General features: G+C 46.1%; 1 protein-coding gene across 1 annotated transcript; it reads right to left on the bottom strand.

Moving 5' to 3' along the window:
• Positions 1 to 723: 723 nt before the first annotated feature.
• Positions 724 to 17,701, bottom strand: mxra5a (matrix-remodelling associated 5a). The gene is made up of 11 exons (XM_071387433.1): positions 16,936 to 17,701; positions 16,514 to 16,736; positions 15,819 to 15,948; positions 13,761 to 13,999; positions 13,310 to 13,461; positions 12,612 to 13,095; positions 6,716 to 10,590; positions 5,546 to 6,503; positions 3,659 to 3,845; positions 3,242 to 3,384; positions 724 to 3,071 (listed from the first exon to the last, which is right to left on the bottom strand). Exons 2-11 carry the CDS (start codon positions 16,705 to 16,707, stop codon positions 1,478 to 1,480), a joined length of 7,956 nt encoding a protein of 2,651 aa, XP_071243534.1. The 5' UTR covers positions 16,708 to 16,736; positions 16,936 to 17,701; the 3' UTR covers positions 724 to 1,477.
• Between the last annotated feature and the right edge of the window lie 4,189 nt (positions 17,702 to 21,890).

The following is a 21,890-nucleotide window of genomic DNA, read 5'->3' as shown; positions in this document are numbered from 1 at the left end:
ATGACAATATGGTACTGTAATGGCAAAAGGACGACTTCATCTCTATAGAACTGGGACAGACAGAACCACAGGTGTGTCCAAGATGTGAGCAGCTGCCCTGGGTGGTTTCTGCTTTGTTTTTGACCTGGGCCTGGGTCAGTGAGAGACCGCTAAAGCCTTTATTTCTTCGATTATCTGAAACAAAAGAGGGAAGATTTATTCGGGCTCAACAGGCAAATGTACGGGCCATTTCCTGAAGAGCAGGTCCATCAATAGTCAAATAAACACATTTTCTATGTCATCCCTCTTGCAGCGGTACTGCACCACTTCAAGTTGTGAGTGGAATTCATCAATCATGAAAGCTGATTACAATTAAGTCTGTATAGTTCAAGCGGGAATTCTTTCAGAGGGAAACCAGTGAACTAACAGGGGATTTCCCCCACACAACCAGATGGTTCTCCTTTTAGCAAGAGAGGGACCATGACTGTATAATAATTCCCAGAGCTACGTTTGAAAATGTTTACTCTTGGAAGACAGATCCCTAATCTGTCGTGACCTAGTTCTAAATTCTTACTCCCTTCCCAAATTGCACCCTATTCCCTTTGTAGTGCGCTACTTTTGACCAGGGCCCATAAACTACGGTTCTATCTCAAATCACACCCTATTTCCTACATAGTGCAATATTTGGGGCGCATCCATAGTCTTTTCTCAAACTTATATAAGTAATATTCTACAAGATTTCGATGGATTTTGAGCTTCTCTTTATTAAAAATGTGTAAAATTCCTATAAATCAGAGTCTTTTAAAGACAAATAATTTAATAATGAGGGCATGTAAAAACATATTAGTATTATTTTATGAGTTGATGTTGACACCTATGAGAGTTGCAATCAGATCTAAACCACATTCCATGTACAATCATCACAGTAACGGTAATGTGTGAGTCTCACCTGTAAATAGCAGGGTTACAAGTCCTTAAAAATACTTTTTGTTAAGAGAGTAAGATGATATGGATGGCTGTGAAGCAGTTATTCAAACACCAGCCATTGTTGCTTAGGCCCCTGAAATCGTCCTCATTTCAGCAATACTGGTTATTTTCTGTATCATTTAGAATATTTTCATTAATCGAAACATAAGAAGATATTTAGCTATGCTTCTCAAAACAGTTTGACATAAATTGTCATGGTCAGCGCAGAAGATTTAAAGTCCTTCAGAGCAAAGTGTTTGTTGATGAGTGAAAAACGGCTTTGTCACAAAATGGTTGTTGAAACGCAGCTGAAACATGGCCTTGGATGATGTCAAGGACAGATAGAGAACAGCTACTGCATACACAGTCGCTCGTTTGTTTAGCTACCAGTTGGAAAGTGTATCTTTACTTTGCATTGACAGTGATTCAAAGGCTCTCCAACATCATGTGGATGGATGAAAAGTATCGGCTGTGCTCAGCTCCTTTGGCAGTTTCTTGGGCATATGATGAAAACCTATTTGTCTCAGGCTAATCAGAACACATGTAGATAGGTGGCTTTAGTATCGACCCCTATCGCGTTCCTGGCGGTGCATTTGTAGAAGCCCTGGTCTCTCTGTGTGGGGTTCTGGATGATGAGAGAGCCTTGTGGGTGGAGGTACTTGTTGCCAAAGAGGCGTGGCTGGGCACTGACCGCTAGCCGCGTCCTATCCGGCGTCTCCCAGGCAATCTCAGCTCGGGGGATCCCCGTGGCAACACAGTTCAGCTGGACCGCCACGCCGTGGCGGGCGTATATCACGGGAGGCGGGCCATTGGTGATGCGAGGCAGGTACGCGATGACGATGACGGGCACGGAGAGCAGGGCGCTGCCGTACTCGTTGGCCGCTCGGCAGACGTAGGAGCCGCGGTCGTAGACGGACGCCTGCTGGATGGCGAGCGTTCCATTGGCTAGGACGGCGTAGCGACCGGCTCTCTGTGGCCGCCCCAGGACCACCCCACTGGGCAGGGTCCACGTCAGCCGGAGGGGGTCCCCCGTGGAGAGACAGTGGAGTTGGAGGCTCTCCCCATTCATAATACTGATGGGGGAGTTGTAGCGGTTATTGATCTCTGGTTTTCTCTCCGGGGCTAAAGTAATAGTACGTTCCACTAGCCCGGCTACATTCCTCGCCAGGCAACGGTACATCCCACTCTCAGAGACAGAGGGGTTAGTGATGACCAAGGAGCCGTCAGGTCGGTGGAAGAACTTGGAGAACTGGGCACCGCTCATGAGGGGGGAACCATTAGGGAGGATCCAGGTTACCGTTGGGGGTGCTGCGCCTCCTTCAAAGGAGCAGTTCAGGGTCATGGTACCACCTACCGTTAGAGAGAGGCTCTCTGTTTTGGGCCCTCTGAGCTGCGGCCTCTCTACCATCTCTCTAACCTCCAGGTGGACCATCAGCCTGGCCTCCCCGCCCTCGTTGCGTGCGATGCAGGCCAGCTGAGCTGAGTCGGTCCCCTTCGGCGAACGTATATCCAACGTACCGTTACGATGCACCGTCATTCTGCTGCCGTAGTATGGCGCCGGGAGAATGACGTTCTCCGGTAACACCCACATGATCTGGGGGATGGGTGTCCCCACGGCCTCACAGGCCAGCATGGTGCGTTGGTCCTTTATAGCCGTCACTCTGATAGTGTTGACCATACCTCTCAGTCCGTTGATGGTTGGCGGCATCACAAGGACGTCCACCCTGGTGACTTTGCTGTCCTGGCCAGCACTGTTCCTAGCTGTGCAGGTGTAGTTACCAGCATCAAAGCCTTGTGCCTTCTGGACCACTAATGTACCATCATTATGGACCTGGTACTTATCAGAGGAGGAGGCAATGGCCCGGTTAGTGGGGGAGAGCCATGTGATGACTGGTGTCGGCTCTCCCTTGGCGCTGCACTTCAGAGACACGGTCTCCCCATAAAGAACCCTGATGACTTCAGGGCTTTGAGTTTTGTCTCTGATGATCGGAGGGTCTGCCACCACCTTGACGTGAACCTTCATCTCATCCTTCCCTATCTGGTTCTCAGCGTAGCAGGTGTAGTCTCCTTCCTCTCTCATCCCCACGTCGTTGGCGTACAACGTCCCGTTGTCGAACACTACGTATCTGGGGGGTGGGAGGGGTTGGGTGATTGTTTGAAAATTGTACTGTGATCCTTATCGACTATGCAGTTAATGTGCTTCAATAACAGATTGTGTGTAAATACTGTATTATGTGATTCAATAACATATTACGGTACGTGTGAAGTTAGATGTGATTCAACAAATAGCAAGTACCTGCGGGTGCGGCCACCTCTAGCCCTACTATCCGTCTGTTTCAGTGTGTTGATCATGGTGCCGTCCGGCAGAGCCCAGCGGATCTCAGGGTTGGGGAGGCCAGACGCTATACAGTCCACCTTCAGGTCTCCTCCGTACATCACCTTCAGATTCAAAGATATTTCTTGTCTATCCAATCGTACATTAGACAGAAAATCAAGCCGAAATATTTGCATGACACTTACATGCAACACATTCAAATATCACATTAAGAACACCAAGGTTCTGCCCCATATGGCAACCTAACCCCTATATAGTACACTCTTTTTCACTAAGGCCCATAGGGCTCTGGTCAAAAGTAGTGCACTGTACAGGGAATAGGGTGCCATTTGGGATGTGGCCCATTATTTACATAGAAACCTAAGACAAAAGACAGACCTTCTGACTGGCCAGCAGCTGCTTCTGCTCAATCTTGGCCGGCTTGGTCAGCACGCTAACCCTCAGAAGCATGTAGTCGTCCCCCATCTTGTTTCGGGCCACACACAGGTAGTCCCCATCATCTTTCTCTGTCATGGCCTGGATGGCCAGAGAACCGTTGGTGAACACCTTTATTCTGGGGTCGAAGCTGAACCCCCCCCCCCCAACAAAAACAAGTTGTTTTTATAACAGTAAATCCTGCTGTCCTGCTGTTAATAGCAACCATTTTAGGTATTTTTTAAATGTTTTTTCAGCTAACCTTTAGGGAATAGAAAATGTGCCCCTGTATGATTTCACAGTAAACCTTCTCATTCATGATAACATCTGATGATGATAGTTGACATACAGTGCCGTCATAAAGTATTCATACCCTTTGACTTATTCCACATTTTGTTGTGTTACAGCCTGAATCCAAAATGGATTCAATATATTTTTTCCCCACTCGTCTACACACAATACCCCATAATGACAAAGTGTAAACATGTTTTTAGAAATTTTTGCTAATATATTGAAAATAAAATACACACATATTTTATTTACATAAGTATTCACACCCTTGAGTCAATACATGTTAGAAGCACCTTTGGCAGCGATTACAGCTGTGAGTCTTTCTGGGTGAGTCTCTAAGAGCTTTGCACACCTGGATTATACAATATTTGCACATCATTATTTAAATAATTCTTCAAGCTTTGTTAAATTGGTTGTTGATCATTTCTAGACAGCCATTTTCAAGTCTTGCCATACATTTTCAAGCCGATTTAAGTCTAAACTGTAACTAGGCCACTAAGGAACATTCTTGGTAAGCAACTCTAGTGTATATTTGGCCTTGTGTTTTAGGTTATTGTCCTACTGAAAGGTGAATTTGTCTCCCAGTGTCTGTTGGATAGCAGACTGAACCAGGCTTTCCTCTAGGATTTTGCCTGTGGTTAGCTCTATTTCCATCTCTTTCTATCATAACTTGAAAATATGATGAGTGGTACTCAGTGATGTGTTGTGTTGGATTTTCCCCAAACATAACGCTTTGTATTCAGGACATAAAGTGAATTTCTTTGCCACATTTTTTGCAAACAGGATGCATATTTTGGAACATTTTAATTCTGAACAGGCTTCCTTCTTTTCACTCTGTAATTTAGGTTAGTATTGTGGAGTAACTACAATGTTGTTGATCCATCCTCAGTTTTCTCCTATCACAGTCACCATTGGCCTCGTGGTGAAATTCCTGAGCGGTTTCCTTCCTCTCTGGCAGGAAGGACGCCTGTATCTTTGTAGCGACTGGGTGTACTGATACACCATCCAAAGTGTAATTAATAACTTCACCATGCTCAAAGGGATATTCAACGTCTGCTTTTTAAATCTTTACTCATCTACTAATAGGTGCTCTTCTTTGCAAAGCATTGGTGGTCCCTGGCATCCCTGGTCTTTGTGATTGAATCGGTGTTTGAATTCATTGCTCGACTGAGGGACTTTATAGATAATTGTATGTGTGGGATACAGAGACGTGGTAGTCATTCACAAATCACGTTAAACACTATTATTGCACACAGACCATGCAACTTATTATGTGACTTTTTCCTGCCATAACAAATGGGTTGAATACTTATTGACTTAAGACATTTCAGCTTTTCCTTTTTAATATATTTTTTTAAATTCTAAAAACATAATTCCACGCTGACATAATGGGATATTTTGTGTAGGCCAGTGACATAAAATCTCAATTTAATCCATTTTAAATTCAGGCTGTAACAAAACAAAATGTGGAAAAAGTACTGTACAAAGCACTGTACATACAGACAATGGCCTGTAGTGCATATTAGACAGTGAGTGAAAAAGATGCCAGAGGATGCATACCTGTACTGGGAATCCACTAGTTTCTTAGAGGGGGTCCTCCAGACGATCCTGGGCTCTGGTTTTCCTGTGGCAATGCAGTCGAGCCTCAGCAGCCCCCCATAGACCACGTCAGTCCTCTGGGGAGACGAGGAGGTAATCCTGGCCTTAGTGGAGGATGGGAGTCTCAGTACTGTCAGAATGCTGGTTCTCCTGGAGGCTCCTACCGCATTACTGGCCACACACTCATATCTCCCCGCATCGCCTTGGCCTAGCCCACGGATGTACAGGGTCCCGTTGGGGAAGACAAAGAAATGACGGCCGTTGACGAACTGCGAGGTGAGGAGCTGGACTCCGTCGGGCGTGGTCCAGCGGATGATGGGCATAGGGGCTCCTTTGGCGGTGCAGTGGATGTAGGCCGTGCTGCCCTCGGGGAGGGACATGTTCTCATAGCGAGGTTGTTGGATGACTGGAGCCAAGGCTGCCACATGGAGACGGACAGAGACTGTATCGGCTCCCGCCACGCTGCTGCCGATACATTTATAGATCCCTCTGTCTGTGTAGCTGGCCTGGGTTATCCGGAGAGTACCGTTACCGAGGAGGTCCACGCGCTTGGGGCCAGACTGAGGGCCGGGCTGGGGGCCACTGGCTGGGTTGTCAGGGCCCGGGGCTGGGGGGGCAGTGAGGTGGACCCTGTCAGGCAGCACCCAGGTGACCCGGGGCATGGGATGTCCCTGTACCTGGCACTCCAAATCGATGCCGTCTCCGTGGTACACGGTAGCATCGCGGTAGCGCGGCTGGAGCACTCTGGGATGCTGGGCCAGGACCATCAGGGAGACCACCATCTTGTCCACGCCATACTGGTTCTGGACCATACAGAGGTACTGGCCTCGGTCCTGGGGCTGGCTGTTACGGATGATAAACGTGCCGTTGGGATGGACCTCGAACCTCTGGACCCGGGTGTTCTGGGCTACTGTCGCTCCTGCATGGATGAAAAGAACACATGTTTCAAGACATCGAGCAGATTAAAACAATGCAGATAAAGGATTACTTCTACAACATGTTGTCTGTTGAAACACAAGAATGGAGCATAGCTTATATCATGACAAATAGGATTCTCCTTTTTTTGTTACATTAACAGGCGGATGTTCTATGAAGAGGGGAGAACAGAAACGGAAGTACTGTTATACATACCAGTGGAGACTCTCGTCCAGGAGAGGAAAGGCTTGGGCTCCCCTACAGCCACACAGGGCAGCTGTGCATCCATCTCTGCATTCACTGTCACTGTCTGCACATCCACATTGGTGATCCGGGGCTTCCCTCTTACAGCAGGTCCTGCTACGGAGGGTCTCTCACCACCTCCCGACACCCCACCTGATAACCCCTGTGTCTGGGTAGGGGTCTCTGTCCTCTGGCCCCCACTGGATGGACTCTGAGGCTTCGATGAAGACACTAATGAAGTCTGAGAAACGCTCATTGTGGTGGTGGGAGTGAGAGTGGTTGTAGTGGTCGTCTGTTTGACCATCTGGGTGTTTGTGTTTGTGACTGTCCTGTGCCTGTGGGGTGTTCTGGGTTCTGTGGTGGTTGGTTTAACACCGGTGACTGGATCAGGTCTGATGTCAGTTGACTCTAGTTTAGTAGTGGTGTGGGAGTCGGCTGGTGGTGGTTGTCTGTTGGGGTCAGATCTGGTGATTAGGATGGAGTCTCCTCTGTTGAGGATCGGGTTGTTCCTCTGGTCGGGTTGAGAGATGAGGACTCTCTCTCTGTGACTGTCTGGGATGTGGTTGGAGTTGGAGGGAGCCTCCACTGTTCTGGACGAAGGTTGGGTCCTGACCCTAGTGGATGGAGTGTTTAGTACAGGGATCTGAGGCTTCACCCTAGAGGGGAAAACTACAGATGCCCTAACTGATGTGGAGGTGACAGGTGACATAGTTGGAGTAACATCCTTTGTTGTAGTAGCAGCAAAAGAAACGGCAACATTTTCCACTGGTGTTCGGGCTTTGCCTGTGGTGGATGTGCTTTCTCTGATGTTATAGTGCCCATCAAAGGTTGTTCCGGGCTTAACAGTGACTGTTTTAGAAGGATCAGATCCGTGATAAGAGCTTTCAGATGTCACCGGCATTTCAGTGGTACTAAGCCGAGCCTTCTCATGTTCTACCTCTTCATGAAAGGGCTCTTTTGTTGAGGCACCCGGGGCGTGTGTTGTGCCGTGTGCACTGGTTATTTCATGCCGGATAGACGGGGACACGCTGTCAATCTCTTTGACCGGCACTTTTTTAACCTCCGTCGTACCTGTTGTATATCGATTGTCTGGTGTGTTGAGCTGTCCATCTGGTAGCAGTCCCGGTCGAGTGTTGCGGTTCTCCGGGGACTTGTCAGGACTTGGAACAGGGTGAAGGTCTACAGTATCGCTGCCTCCTCTTTGTGTTGTCTCGGTTGGTTTAACTGCAGGAAGGGGGACGCTTGTAAATTTCCCCTGACTGGCTGTCGTGTGCACAACCGAGTGCTCTGGGACTGGGCTCTGAGTGTTCGGAGTCTGAGAGGCTCTTTCTGGGGATGATCTGTGATGGCTACTCTGGGATGATTGTTTATATGTTTCTGTTAAAGAGGTTGTGGGAGACGCCAGTGGGGCTGGTGTGCTCCTGAACCGTGGTTTGGCGTGTGGTGAAAGGGTGCCCTTTCGAGTTGTAGGCTTCACCGAAGGGTCAATCCTGTCTTGGTATAAAGAGACTCCTGTGTTCTCTTCGTGACTCACTCTGCCTGATGACGTTGCTTGGCTGCCCGTCGATGGAACTGCGGTATTAAACCTGTCCGTCATGCTTTTGGCCTTGTCGAACGTTTCTATTTTAATCCACGTGGCAGTGTTTGCCTTGGTAGTTATTGGGAGGGCGTCCTTAGGTGTGGCTGAGGTTGTAGAATCACTTCTCAACGGATTATTAGGCTTTGGCTTCTTTCTACCCGTATTGGGCCTTCTTCTCCTGCCCCCACCCCCGTTCCTTCTCCTGGAGTTCTGGTTTCTGAGTCGAGTAGCCACCTCACCTGGAGTTTCCTTCCTCATATTCACAGTTGAAGTGAGCTTGGTTGTGGGAGAGGGAGTGGTGAGTGGAAGATGGGTTATATTCGACGTTGTTTGCTGCTTTAGCTGTGCATGTGTTTCTAGTTTAGCAGTTGTGCTCCGAGTCTCAGTGAGAGAGTGATCAAATCCATCGCTCTCTGTTTCCGATTCAGAGTACCCTCTAACTGTGGCGGTGGTGAGTGATGGGTCAAGTTCAGCTCTGTCTAAATATGCGTCACCTCCTTCATTATAGCTGTTAACAACACTGGGTTCGTTAGCGTCTTCCGCCCCCTGATTATCCTCAGATGTGGGTGAGATATCAGACTCTGTAACCGCGTCACCATCTGTAGCCAAAGCGGTGGGGGTGGTGCTTTGATTTTCTCCTTGTAAAGAATCGTGGTATGAAGAACTGGTCCAGACGTTCACACGCAGCTGACCCAGGATCTGGGAGTGTGTGGGTGTGACTGTGTGCCTGCCTTGCGAATTTGTGTGTGTGACAGTGTTACTGAGCTGCTGGGGAACAGATGTGACAGGCTCTGTGACCGGCTGCGTGAAACGGGCATGATTTGTGCCTGTATCCGCATCGGAGTCTGTGGTGTAAGTAGTGTGTTGAGTGGGTGTGTGCGGTATAATAGTGGGTGTGTATGGCTCTTTCTCCTCTTCCTCGTGGAGGTCGTCTATTGATCCCTCTATGTTGTCCGGAGACTCTGTCTGCTTAGCGCTGGCTGTTGTTGTTGACTCCTGACTCTTCTTTGTGGTGAGGTGAGTTGAGCTGGGTGTTATGATAGTGTTAACCTGTCCGTTCTTGTCACGGATTTTGGCCAAAATGTCCGCCCACTTCTCCGGGTCTATATTTTTGTTTGCCACGTTAATCCTCCTCCTCGTCCCCACTGTGTTTTTCTTGTCTTCATCATTTGTCCCTGTCGTGGTTGCTTTTCTAGGTACAGCAGGTCGCCTCCATGTGTTTCTAAATGGATGTCCACCACCCCTGTTTGAACTTTGACCTCTCCGCCGATTCATTAGCTCCACACGGCTCAGGGATGAGGATGAGGAGGAAGAGGAGGAAGACGAGGAGGGGACTTCCTCCTGTGCGTCCTCATTGTCCCCTGATGCCTCCTCAGTGTTCTCCATGGGGGTTTTGACCCTGGTGTTGACCCCTGAAGCGGACTGTGGCCTCATTCTCCTCAGTGGTCGCATCTCTGCTCCTAACTGTCTGGTGAGAGTCACCTTAGTAGCCAGGGAATACACACCATGCTGGTTCATCGCCACACACTTATAATATCCACTGTCTGTCAGTCGACTCTCTGGGACTCTCAGTGTTCCGTTAGAATACACCAGCGCTCTAGAAGAGTTGACTCTGTGACTCACTATGTTGCTGTCAGGAAGGATCCAGTTAATCTCAGGGTCAGGAGAGCCAGACACGACACAGTTCAGAGTGAGAGGGACACCGGTGAACCCCTCTACGAGGGTAGGCGCCGTCTCATCCCCTCCAAGAGGGGGAGGACTGGAGGACTCCTCGACCGTCAGGCGGAAAGGGAGGACACTGAGGTCGTCAGAGACCTGGGCGATACAGTAATATATCCCTGAGTCTGAGTGTCCTACAGCTTTAATATCCAACCTGCCGGTGCTCGACACTGACACCCTGTTGTCTGGGCTGCTGTATGGTGCCTCCAGCTGGGTCCCGTCTGGCAGCATCCAGCGAACCACCGTGTCTCCTGAGCTCAACACGTTACAGTCTATTACAGCAGCGCTGCCCACTACAACACTCAGCGTCGTCCTGGTAGCGTTTGTGTTCTCTATCATGACCCATGTCCTGCGTTGTCTGCGCTCCAGCTCAGGCTCCACGGTCTGTGTGAGGTGGGTGCTGAGGATCAGCTTGACGCTCTTCCCAGTGGACTGGGGCCTGTTCAGCTGCAGGTCCACAGAGCTCTGCATCAGCCAGGATGGTTGAGCTACCATGTTAGCCTTAACCCCTGTGTAGTACAACGCGTCTCTCTCCAGGTCCTGCCTGTACCTGGAGATCAAGAAGTTTGAGTTTATTAGAAAAAAACACATAACATAGCAGTATGAAATTAGATGTTCTATATCACGTATTGAACTCAAGGCCCATTCAATCCGGCCTGCGGGTGGTTTGATTATTATTAATATATACAGTACCAGTCAAAAGTTTGAACACACCTACTAATCTTTCTTTATTTTTACTATTTTCTACCCTGTAGAATAATAGTGAAGACATCAGAATGATTAAATAACACATATGGAATCATGTAGTAACCAAAAAAGTGTTAAACAAATCAACATAGATTTTATATTGGAGATTCTCCAAAGTAGCCACCCTTTGCCTCGATGACAGCTTTGCACACTCTTGGCATTCTCTCAACCAGCTTCGCCTGGAATGCTTTTCCAACAGTCTTGAAGGAGTTCCCACATATGCTGAGCACTTGTTGGCTGCTTTTCTTTCACTCTGCCGTCCAACTCATCCCAAACCATCTCAATTTGGTTGAGGTCGGGTGATTATGGAGGCCAGGTCATCTGATGCAGTACTCCATCACTCTCCATCTTGGTCAAATAGCCCTTACACAGCCTGGAGGTGTGTTTTGGGTCATTGTCTTGTTGAAAAACAAATGATAGTCCCACTAAGTGCAAACCAGATGGGATGGCGTATCGGTGCAGAATGCTGTGGTAGCCATGCTGGTTAAGTGTGACTTGAATTCTAAATCAGTCATCAGCAAATCACCCCCACACCATCCCACTTCACGGTGGGAACCACACATGTGAAATCATCCGTTCACCTACTCTGCGTCTCACAAAGACACAATGGTTGGAACCAAAAATCTAACATTTATACTCATCAGACCAAAGGACAGATTTCCACTGGTCTAATGTCCATTGCTAGTGTTTCTTGGCCCAAGCAAGTCTCTTATTATTATTTGTGTCCTTTAGTAGTGGTTTCTTTGCAGAAATTTGACCATGAAGGCCTGATTCACGCAGTCTCCTCTGACCAGTTGATGTTGAGATGTGTCTGTTACTTGAACTCTGTGAAGCATTTATTTGGGCAGCAATTTCTGAGGCTGGTAACTCTAATGAACGTATCCTCTGCAGCAGAGGTAACTCTGGGTCTTCCTTTCCTGTGGCGGTCCTCATGAGAGCCAGTTTCATCATAGCACTTGATGGTTTTTGCGACTGCACTTGAAGAAATTTTAAAAGTTCTTGAAATTTTCCAAACTGATTGGCTCAAACGCATTAAGAAAGAAAGAAATTCCACAAATGAACTTTTAACAAGGCACACCTGGTAATTGAAATGCATTCCAGGTGACTAACTCATGAAGCTGGTTGAGAGAATGCCAAGAGTGTGCAAAGCTGTCATCAAGGCAAAGGGTGGCTACTTTAAAGAATCAAATATATTTTCATTTGTTTAACACTTTTTTGGTTACTACATGATTCCATATGTGTTATTTAATAGTGTTGATGTCTTCACTATTATTCTACAATGTAGAAAATATAAAAATCAAAGAAAAACCCTGGAATGAGTAGGTGTGTCCAAACTTTTGACTGGTACTGTATATTTATTTATTTTTGTGGGAAAAAAACAATCTCAATCAATATTTAAATTGACTAAAACCAAATCAAGACTATGTAGAAATGATAATGGACCTACATTTACCTTCACTCTGTCCAGCTAGCTAACAGTCATCGAAACGAAAGCTAGACAGTCAGGGAGCATCGAAAAATAGAGTGAGGACAATTTTTGGCACATTTTGATGGCAAGGAAATACAATACATTTTAAGTGTGGCCCTCCGGAACTCAGTCAAGACTGAATGTGGCCCTTGGGGAAAATGAGTTTGACAACTGTGCTCTGTATTGAGGACCAATCTGAAATGAACAAATAAAATCACATATGGGCAGATCCTAACTTCCACAAACGTTCACGTGCATTGATCTCAATGCAGGAATAAGTGAAAATGTTACTCAAGTAGAAGTTGGAATTTGGCCCATAATGATCAGTTAAAAAGCGGTTTCTTAATCCAGCCTACCTGTAGCTGGGCACCGGCTCCTTAGTCAGCATCATCTCTCTCTGCAGGTGAGCGGGCGTGTCGCTATAGTAGGGGATCAGCTTCCAGAGTCTCTCATAATTGTCCCTGTTGATGGGACACTCCAGATCCACGGAGATACTCACATTAGAGGCCAGCTGCAGCGGGTTGACCTGCTCCCAGCTGACCTTAGACAACTCTCTGCGGGGCTCTCCGACGCTGCACTCCAGATCCACTTTGTTCCCATGTTCGTCCGTCAGGCCTAAGGTAATGTTGCCAAATGGCCCCTTGAACTCCTCCAGGGTCATGACCTCGGTCTCTGTGTCCTCTGGGGTCGTAGGTTGATCAGGGGAGGTGATAACGGGGCTGGAGCAGCCCAGTGTGTCCAGGCCCAGGACTTCTTTCATTCGTAAGTTCTTTGGAGAGTAACACATAAGGCAGAGCTGACCTCCTGGGTAGGCCCTGTCCTTTTTACACTTCAGTACACCTATAAAGAAAGGAAGACGAGGGGGAACATTAACATCATTATCCGATGTTTGGAATTCCGAGTGTGAAGGTTGGTTAGGTTTTGGACATACATTTTCAAGGCACAAATGTGTAAAATGACAGCTGCATTATGCTTTGAGCATTGATCCAATTGTATCTGCCATCACTGACAAATACGTACATTCACTGAGTAGCTGGTAAATAAAATACATAACCTGGTGAGTTTTTGTCCCAGTCGGGGAACCACTTCATCCTGCAGTCACATGTCCAGGGGTTCCCATGCAGGAAGAGGTTCTCCAACTGGGGCATTCCTCCCAGCAGCTTCTGGGGCAGCGAGGTCAGCCTGTTCTCCGACAGGTACAGGTGCCTGATGAATCGATAAGGAGACAGGAGGGACATTATAACGTTAGCTTCAAACATCTTGGCTCCATCTCAATTCCTCCTTCCGTGATTCCTCACATCCTATTTCCGTGCCTCATTTTCAACTGCATTAGAGAAGGTCCCACCCCTCTGACCTTCTACTATGAGTTTTGAGAAGACGGTGAGGAGAGAGGACGCAAAGAATCGAGGAAAGATGAATTGAGAAAGTGCCCGATACTAAGATAAAACTGATAAAATATTGTCCAGAGCATTATGGGTACTGTAGTTCATCATGCTCGGCTTCACCTGAGGGTGGAGACGTGGAAGTGTCCCATCATGGAGAAGGTGGAAAAGGTAGAGGGGTGGAGCTGCTGCAATCTGTTCCCCTCCAGCTGTAGGAGACGTAGGGAGGTGAGGCCCTGAAAGGTGTCTGGTTGAATGAACTCCAGACGGTTGTGGTCCAGGTGGAGTCTGGTCAAAGACCACAGACCCTGGAGAGTGTGTCTGTTGATCTCCTTCAGTTTGTTATAGCTCATCTTCAGCATCTGAGGGGAAGAAAGGCAGAGGTAAGGGAGTTAACATCCTAATAGAATAGAGCAGGGTTTCCCAAACTTCAAATAACCAACTCACCATCAAACTTTGATTATTTGAAAACAGCTGTGTAGTTCTAGGCAAAAAAAACTAAATGTGCACTCAGGGGGGCCCCAGGGTGCAGGACCGAGTTTGGGTAACTCTGGAATAGATTATAGTAAAATAGAGTAGAATATAATAATAGAATGGAACAATTTCCTGGTACTATACTGTATAACCTACTTTACAGTACTGAGGTGATATTTCATGTTAATCAACATTTCCTGTTTATTACTGGAAGCACAGCCACGAGCTGCCCAATGACACGAGCCTACTAGACGAGCTAAATTACTTCTATGCTTGCCTCGAGGCAAGCAACACTGAAGCATGCATGAGAGCATCAGCTGTTCCGGACGACTGTGTGATCACGCTCTCCGTAGCCGATGTGAGTAAGACCTTTAAACAGGTCAACATTCACAGACGTAGTACCTGGACGTGTACTCCAAGCATGCGCTGACCAACTGGCAAGTGTCTTCAATGACATTTAGACTTCCGACCCATAGCACTCACGTCTGTAGCCAGCAATGAAGTGCTTAATAAGGCTGGTAATGGCTCACATCTACACCATTATCCCAGAAACCCTAGACCCACCCAACAGATCAACAGATGATGCAATCTCTATTGCACTCCACACTGCCCTTTCCCGCCCTTTCCCACCTGGACAAAAGGAACACCTACGTGAGAATGCTATTCATTAACTACAGCTCAGCATTCAACAACATAGTACCATCAAAGCTCATCACTAAGCTAAGGACCCTGGTACTAAACACCATCCTCTGCAACTGGATCCTGGACTACCTGACGGGCAGGTGCTTACCCAGGTGGTAAGGGTAGGTAACAATACATCTGCCACGCAGATCCTCAACACGGGGTCCCCTCAGGGATCGGTGCTATGTCCCCTCCTGTACTCCCTGTTCACTCATGACTGCATAGCCAGGCACGACTCCAACACCATCATTAAGTTTGCCGACAACGATGAGACAGCCTATACAGAGGAGGTCAGAGACCTGGCCGTGTGGTGCCAGGACAACAACCTCTCTAGTGGAGCAGGTTGAAAGCTTCAAGTTCCTTGGTGTCCACATCACCAACAAACTATCATGGTCCAAACACACCAAGACAGTTGTGAAGAGGGCATGACAAAGCCTATTCCCCCTCAGGAGACTGAAAAGACTTGGCAGAGCCTCAAAAAGTTATACAGCTGCACCATTGAGAGCATCCTGACTGGTTGCATCACTGCCTGGTATGGAAACTGCTCAACCTCCGACCGCAAGGCACTACAGAGGGTAGTGCGTATGGCCCAGTACATCACTGGGGCCAAACTTACTGCCATCCAGGACCTCTATACCAGGCGGTGTCAGAGGAAGGCCCTAAAAATTGTCAAAGACCCCAGCCACAGACTGTTCTCTCTACTACCGCATGGCAAGCGGTACCAGAGTGCCAAGTCTAGGACAAAAAGGCTTCTCAACAGTTTTTACCCCCAAGCCATAAGACTCCTGAACAGGTAATCAAATGGCTACCCGGACTATTTGCAGTGTGTGCTACCCCCTGTATATAGCCTCGCTACTGTTATTTTACTGCTGCTCTTGAATTATTTTTTATTAAATGTTTTACTTAACACTTATTTTTCTTAAAACTGCATTGTTGGTTAAGGGCTTGTAACTAAGCATTTCACTGTAAGGTCCACACCTGTTGTATTCAGCGCATGTGACAAATAACATTTGATTTGATTTGTACCTGTAAGGACATGAGATCCCTGAAGGCCCCGTTGGGAATGTTGTGGAGATCGTTCCCATGCATCATCAGAAGCTCCAGCTTCCTCAACCCAGCCAGAGAGGTCTGAGTCACATGGTGTATGGTGTTAAACCTACAGGAAACGACGACGACACAAGCAATTCATGACTGACTATTAACTTATTTGACGTGTTCTTTGTGGAGCGACGTGCCTTCGTTTCTGACTGTATAAGAAGAAATGGCTAAAGACACGACTGAACTTAAAATCATAACATTGTCAATAAAGGTGGCAGTTGGGAACATATACAATGGGTGGGCCTTTCTGTTATTTTTAAGAAATAGCTCATATGTAAAATGACTCAGTAAAAAGCATGGGGTATATAATAAGCATATAATAAGATTACATCAGACTTCACTGTAGGCATATTGCATTATGCACATTTACTTGTGACTTGCAGAGAGATTAATTTCAGGCACATGCTCAGCACATGTACTTAAGTTAACTGTAAACAATTCTAAAGGCCTCTAATTTTATTGGCCTACAATGCACATGCATAAATACAAATCGTATACTTTATGCACTTCACATTTTACACATACTGCACGTCTATAGGTATAAGTTATTGTGCACGACGCTTGTTTTTTAGGCCTATGGTCTCATTGCGGGTCATTGAATAGAGTCAATCCACCAGGCTTACCCCAGGTTCATGCGCTCCACTTGTCTGGGTATGCCGGCGGGCACCGCGAGCAGGGAACGGAACGTGCAGTGCACCTCTGTGGCCTGAGGACACGTGCACTGGCGCGGGCAGGGGAGACTTGTAACTGGCACCATCAGCACGGACAGTATCAATATGAATGCGGCGGGACAATCCATCTTCAGCTGCGCATCCATCCACCACAAAGTGTTCCTACCTCCTATCACTGGAGGGTTACAGATTCATTATTGGCTCATTTCAGTAGTACTCAAACACAAATGAAAAGGTGAGCTCTGACAAAACACTTCACTGTAGAGAAAATCGTTTTGACTATGCGCGAAATTAGTGACCTCTGTATGAACGCATCTTTACGCACATCAAACATGGTATGACCTGAACCGAAAGGAAAATATGAAACATCTCACCTTAGATTGTTTTATAAACTTTTATTTAGATCCAGACTCACTGTATCCCATTTTACCATGGCTTTGGTGTCTCCTCAACGCCACTCCTCACGAAGCGCATAACTCCATAGTTATACAGTCCTATAATGACAAACTCCCCAAAGAATAAAATAGTTACAACAAATTCCGATGTAAAATCCGTAGACAGAAATGCGCACAGGGCTTCGATAGACTGTTTGAAGTATCCGTTTTGTTTCGTGTGTAGCCCCTTGATAAACTTTGCAAATAAAATGTAACTTCTGCCCAAAACTGTACAGTGCAGGATGCGCCTTCCACCGACAGCGAGGGGTGAGTGAATGGCTAATCGTTTCCAACATACAGTCAGTCTCGAGAAGCAGAAGGACCCAAGGAGGGGTAATAAAGTGAGAGAGACGTAAGAGACGGCAACTGCTGAAATCGGCTACAGTAGGTCGTTACAATAAGGATATCGTTTTTCCATTGACAGTTGGCCACTTCCAGGAATCGCTGTTTTGAGACTTTATCTTCATTAAATTAATGAATTCATTTATAAAAATTAAGGCAGATACCACAGGCTACTTCTTTTCTCTGTTGTACTTCTCTACTGTAGACCATCATGTGAGGTAACCTACTAAGTGAAGGGAGCAGACAGACCAAGGTCAAGTTTATGTTGGTTTTACAGCCCTGTCATTTAACATCTCCCCCTCCATCACACAACACACACAGTACTGTATCAGCAAGCACATGTGTCATTTGCAAGCATTCCAGGAAGCACAAACAGTATGTCACACTGGCCAATCTATCCCCATATCCCCTTAGTTGATTTGGAGTTTATAGGACAGACTTTTAGAACATGTAAATCAGATCAAGTGTGTGTGTGTGTGTGTGTGTGTGTGTGTGTGTGTGTGTGTGTGTGTGTGTGTGTGTGTGTGTGTGTGTGTGTGTGTGTGTGTGTGTGTGTGTGCTTGTAGGGTGAGGTCTATATAAAAGTTCAGAAAACCTGATCCCAGGGGACTGACCTGACCTTTAACCCACCAATGGGAAGCCTTGTGGCTGAGGGAGGCAGCGGACCCTATTGACCTGCTGTGTGTGATCATGTCAACCTTGAGGAGCGAAGTTCAAAGTTTCCCAGGGGGTCAGAGAGCTGAGAAGCCTGTGTGTTTATTTAAATGATACCTTCCCCTCATAGAATAATTACTGGTCCATACCTTTTGCCAAGAGTGGAAAGATATCATTGTGAATTATGGCTGTACACTTGCATTACTTTGCCTAATGCAAGTTAATACAAAGTGTTATCTCTTAACATGCCATTAATATTATTTTTGGCTTTCTAGTGTAGAAGCAGATACAGCATAATTAAAACTCATAACTTGTATTTGGCATTTTCATTTTATGATGCAGTGCTATGCAGAAGGCGGGGAAAATACACTGTATTTACGATACACAAAGACATCTCCTGCAGAAAGGTATTTTGCTTGTTTAATTAAAATAATTGTGTTTATTTAAGAAACCCCAAGTGGGTTAATTGTGTTTAATCTTTGAAACAGGACTTGTTCCTTAGTTTCTCTCTCGCGTGCGCTCTCTCGTGCACACTCGCTCTCGCTCTCTCGCTAAAGCATCGACCACAACAGGCATTCAGTTAGCTGAGTAAACAACATCAACATCTACCCTGAGACAGAATCCATGAACCCCTTAGGAAAGCTTTAATGATGGTTAATTACAGAATAACTAAGATGTTATTAAGGAGAGGGGAAATCTATCGCTTTGTTGAAGAAGAAAACACAGTAGCAAACGTAAAGGCCTTTATATACTATCATTAAGCACAGTGGGATGATTAGCATTAGAGCATTATAATGAATAAATCAAACTAAACAAAACCTGATCCCTGGGGACTGACCTCACAATAATCCTTTAACCCACCAGTGGGAAGCCTTGTGGCTGAGGGAGGCAGCGGACCCTATTGACCTACTGTGTGTGATCATGTCAACCTTGAGGAGCGAAGAGTTCAAAGTTTCCCAGGGGGTCAGAGAGCTGAGAAGCCTGTGTGTTCGACCAACCGCCTGAGATATATGTCAGACCGTGATCCTGTCCTGACATCCATCATCATGTCACTTCAACAGCCAATAGCACACAGCTGCACCAAAGCCACATGTAGGTGTGGCCAATATCAAAGTGCCAAGAGGGGGACCTAAAGTACAGAGTCACCTCGGTCAAGCACCACACACATTGCGTCATCTTGACAAGCTGGCCCAAAAGTCAGATAGCTTGTGCAAGATATCCTCTAAAGAGCGTACATACACATATAGCAGATTCCATTTGATGAGGGTTAATGTTCTGGGATTTCCGCTCTGGAGATCTGTAAAAGAAGATGAGAAATGTATCATGAAATTAATATTGGAAATACTTAATTGATGGCGATTGTGCCTGCCACCAAAATGATACCTTCCCCTCATAGACTAATTACTGGTACCATACCCTTTGCCAAGAGTGGAAAGATATCATTGTGAATTATGGCTGTACACTTGCATTACTTTGCCTTATGCAAGTTAATACAAAAAGTGTTATCTCTTAACATGCCATTAATATTATTTTTGGCTTTCTAGTGTAGAAGCAGATACAGCATAATTAAAACTCATAACTTGTATTTGGCATTTTCATTTTATGATGCAGTGCTATACCGAAGGCGGGGAAAATACACTGTATTTACGATACACAAAGAAATCTCCTGCAGAAAGGCATTTTGCTTGTTTAATTAAAATAATTGTGTTTATTTAAGAAACCCCAAGTGGGTTAATTGTGTTTACAGTGTTTAATCTTTGAAACAGGACTTGTTCCTTAGTCTCTCTCTCGCGCGCTCTCTCTCTCTCTCTCTCTCGTGCACGCTTGCGCTCGCTCTCTCGCTAAAGCATCGACCACAACAGGCATTCAGTTAGCTGAGTAAACAACATCTACCCTGAAACAGAATCCATGAACCCCTTAGGAAAGCTTTAATGATGGTTAATTATAGAATAACTAAGATGTTATTAAGTAGAGGGGAAATCTATCACTTTGTTGAAGAAGAAAACACAGTAGCAAACGTAAAGGCCTTTATATACTATTATTAAGCACAGTGGGATGATTAGCATTAGAGCATTATAATGAATAAATCAAGCTTACAAATCGAGGCAGATTGGCAACAGATAAGTTATTGTCCATGCCATATTTGACATGACAACACAGTAGTGTGTCAGGCACATGAAGGGGTTCTCATGTATGTTCTGTTGTCTTGGTTTGGAATTGTTCACTTCCTGATTTGACTGAATTAAAATCAGTCTACCCTGGTATTTAGTCTTCATCTTTGTCCACGTATCACTGAGCCAGCAATAGGTAAAAAACTCCATCCATACGATGGCCATAAAAAAAGTAAGGGACTTTTTTGTCTCGCCCTGGCAGATACCCATAGGGGCGTAGAGGTCAACTGAGCTAGACCAGTCATACACCATGACTGTGTTTGTGTGTTGAATAGACTTACAGAGAGAGTTAGGTACTGATGGATGCCAGACTATTCTAGTTCCTCGCCATGGCAGCAGTGTGGATGGATACAGAGGTATTGTGAATGAGCAGGCGTACTGTACCCAACAAGGCACCATGACGAACGATCTAGAACATAAACCAAGGGGGAGTGTCTTTTTCACCGGGACATATGGCTCTCGTATGTGTCCTAGTTACAGTATTCAGAATTACTCAGAAATAAGGCTATCTTTGTGTCTCACTGGCTGCGTGTCTGAAATGGCACCCAGATATTGTGCACTTATTTTGGCCAGAGCAGTGCAGATCTTTAGGCCAGAGCCTAGGCCTTAGGAATAGGGTGATGTTTTGACACTGTCAACGCATGGAAAAAGCCTGTTAGAACTAGAAGTATTTCGTAGGCGCTGGCCAAATGTAGCGCACTATACTGTAGGTAATAGGGTGAGATTTCATCTTGTTAGAGCAGAATAATTCTCTTAGAGGCTACTGAACGTGTGGATTGAGCTCGGACATTACACGAACACCAGGGGAGAGGGGTGGGAGGCGAATGCTTGGAAAGAGACATGAAATCCTGCAGTCTGCAGTCTCATACCTTTTCGTTGTTCCAATGTCATGATGTTGACAGGGCCAGAAAAGGATCGATGACCTGTGCTATCCTTCAAGTCTTGAAGTAGATCTTCAGGGAAAGACCATGTGTATGGTTGAAACAGTGTCAGGACAAGACCTTGATTCAACACTGTATAGCTGTGCTTGATTGAGCTTGCCTGTTGCAATGAAAACAATAGAACAGTTGCTATAGCAAACACTGAAAGTATTTGAAAGATTTCAAATAATGTTTGAACCCAGGTCTGACCGGGGCAGGTCCTTCCATTAGTTAAGTTGACTTTAACAAAGGGCACCATTCTTCAGACACTCAAACCTTTATATAAGTCAGAGTCCGTCTGCAGAGCCCGTCTGCAAGTCTGAGTACGCAAGAGCGATGTGATTTTTGTGAAGAAGCGTAAGTAGCTACAGAGGCCAAGGTAAACTCTCCATAAACCTGCCATGTAGTAGGAACAGCCTTTGAATCATGGAGATAACAGAACCATATAGATCAGTGGAAAACTCTTGGTGACCTCCTCACCTTTCAGGAAGACTTTCATCACGGCGTCCACCTGCTCAACATGTGTTCTACCTCATGTAGAAAGGCCCAGAAACATCCCAGGACTGATTCAATTTCTCACTTCTTTCCTGTTTGGGGGTTATGAAGGTTGTGACCTCATGTAGAGGTGTAAACCTTTACCAACCACCCAACCACGTCCAGGTGTAATGGGGTTTGACAGGTATCATTCAGAACAGGGAGCTGCTTTGTGTTACCTGGCTGCACTAAATTGACTGAGAGGATTTCCATTTGACATGCTACTTAGTCTCGGAGCTGGCATGCACCTCAGTATTTTCAACAACAACCATTC

Source organism: Salvelinus alpinus, chromosome 38 (genome assembly GCF_045679555.1).
Source record: "Salvelinus alpinus chromosome 38, SLU_Salpinus.1, whole genome shotgun sequence".
NCBI classification, from domain to species: domain Eukaryota; kingdom Metazoa; phylum Chordata; class Actinopteri; order Salmoniformes; family Salmonidae; genus Salvelinus; species Salvelinus alpinus.
The sequence above is the reverse complement of the archived record's forward strand: the minus strand, read 5'-3'. Positions and strand labels throughout refer to the sequence as shown.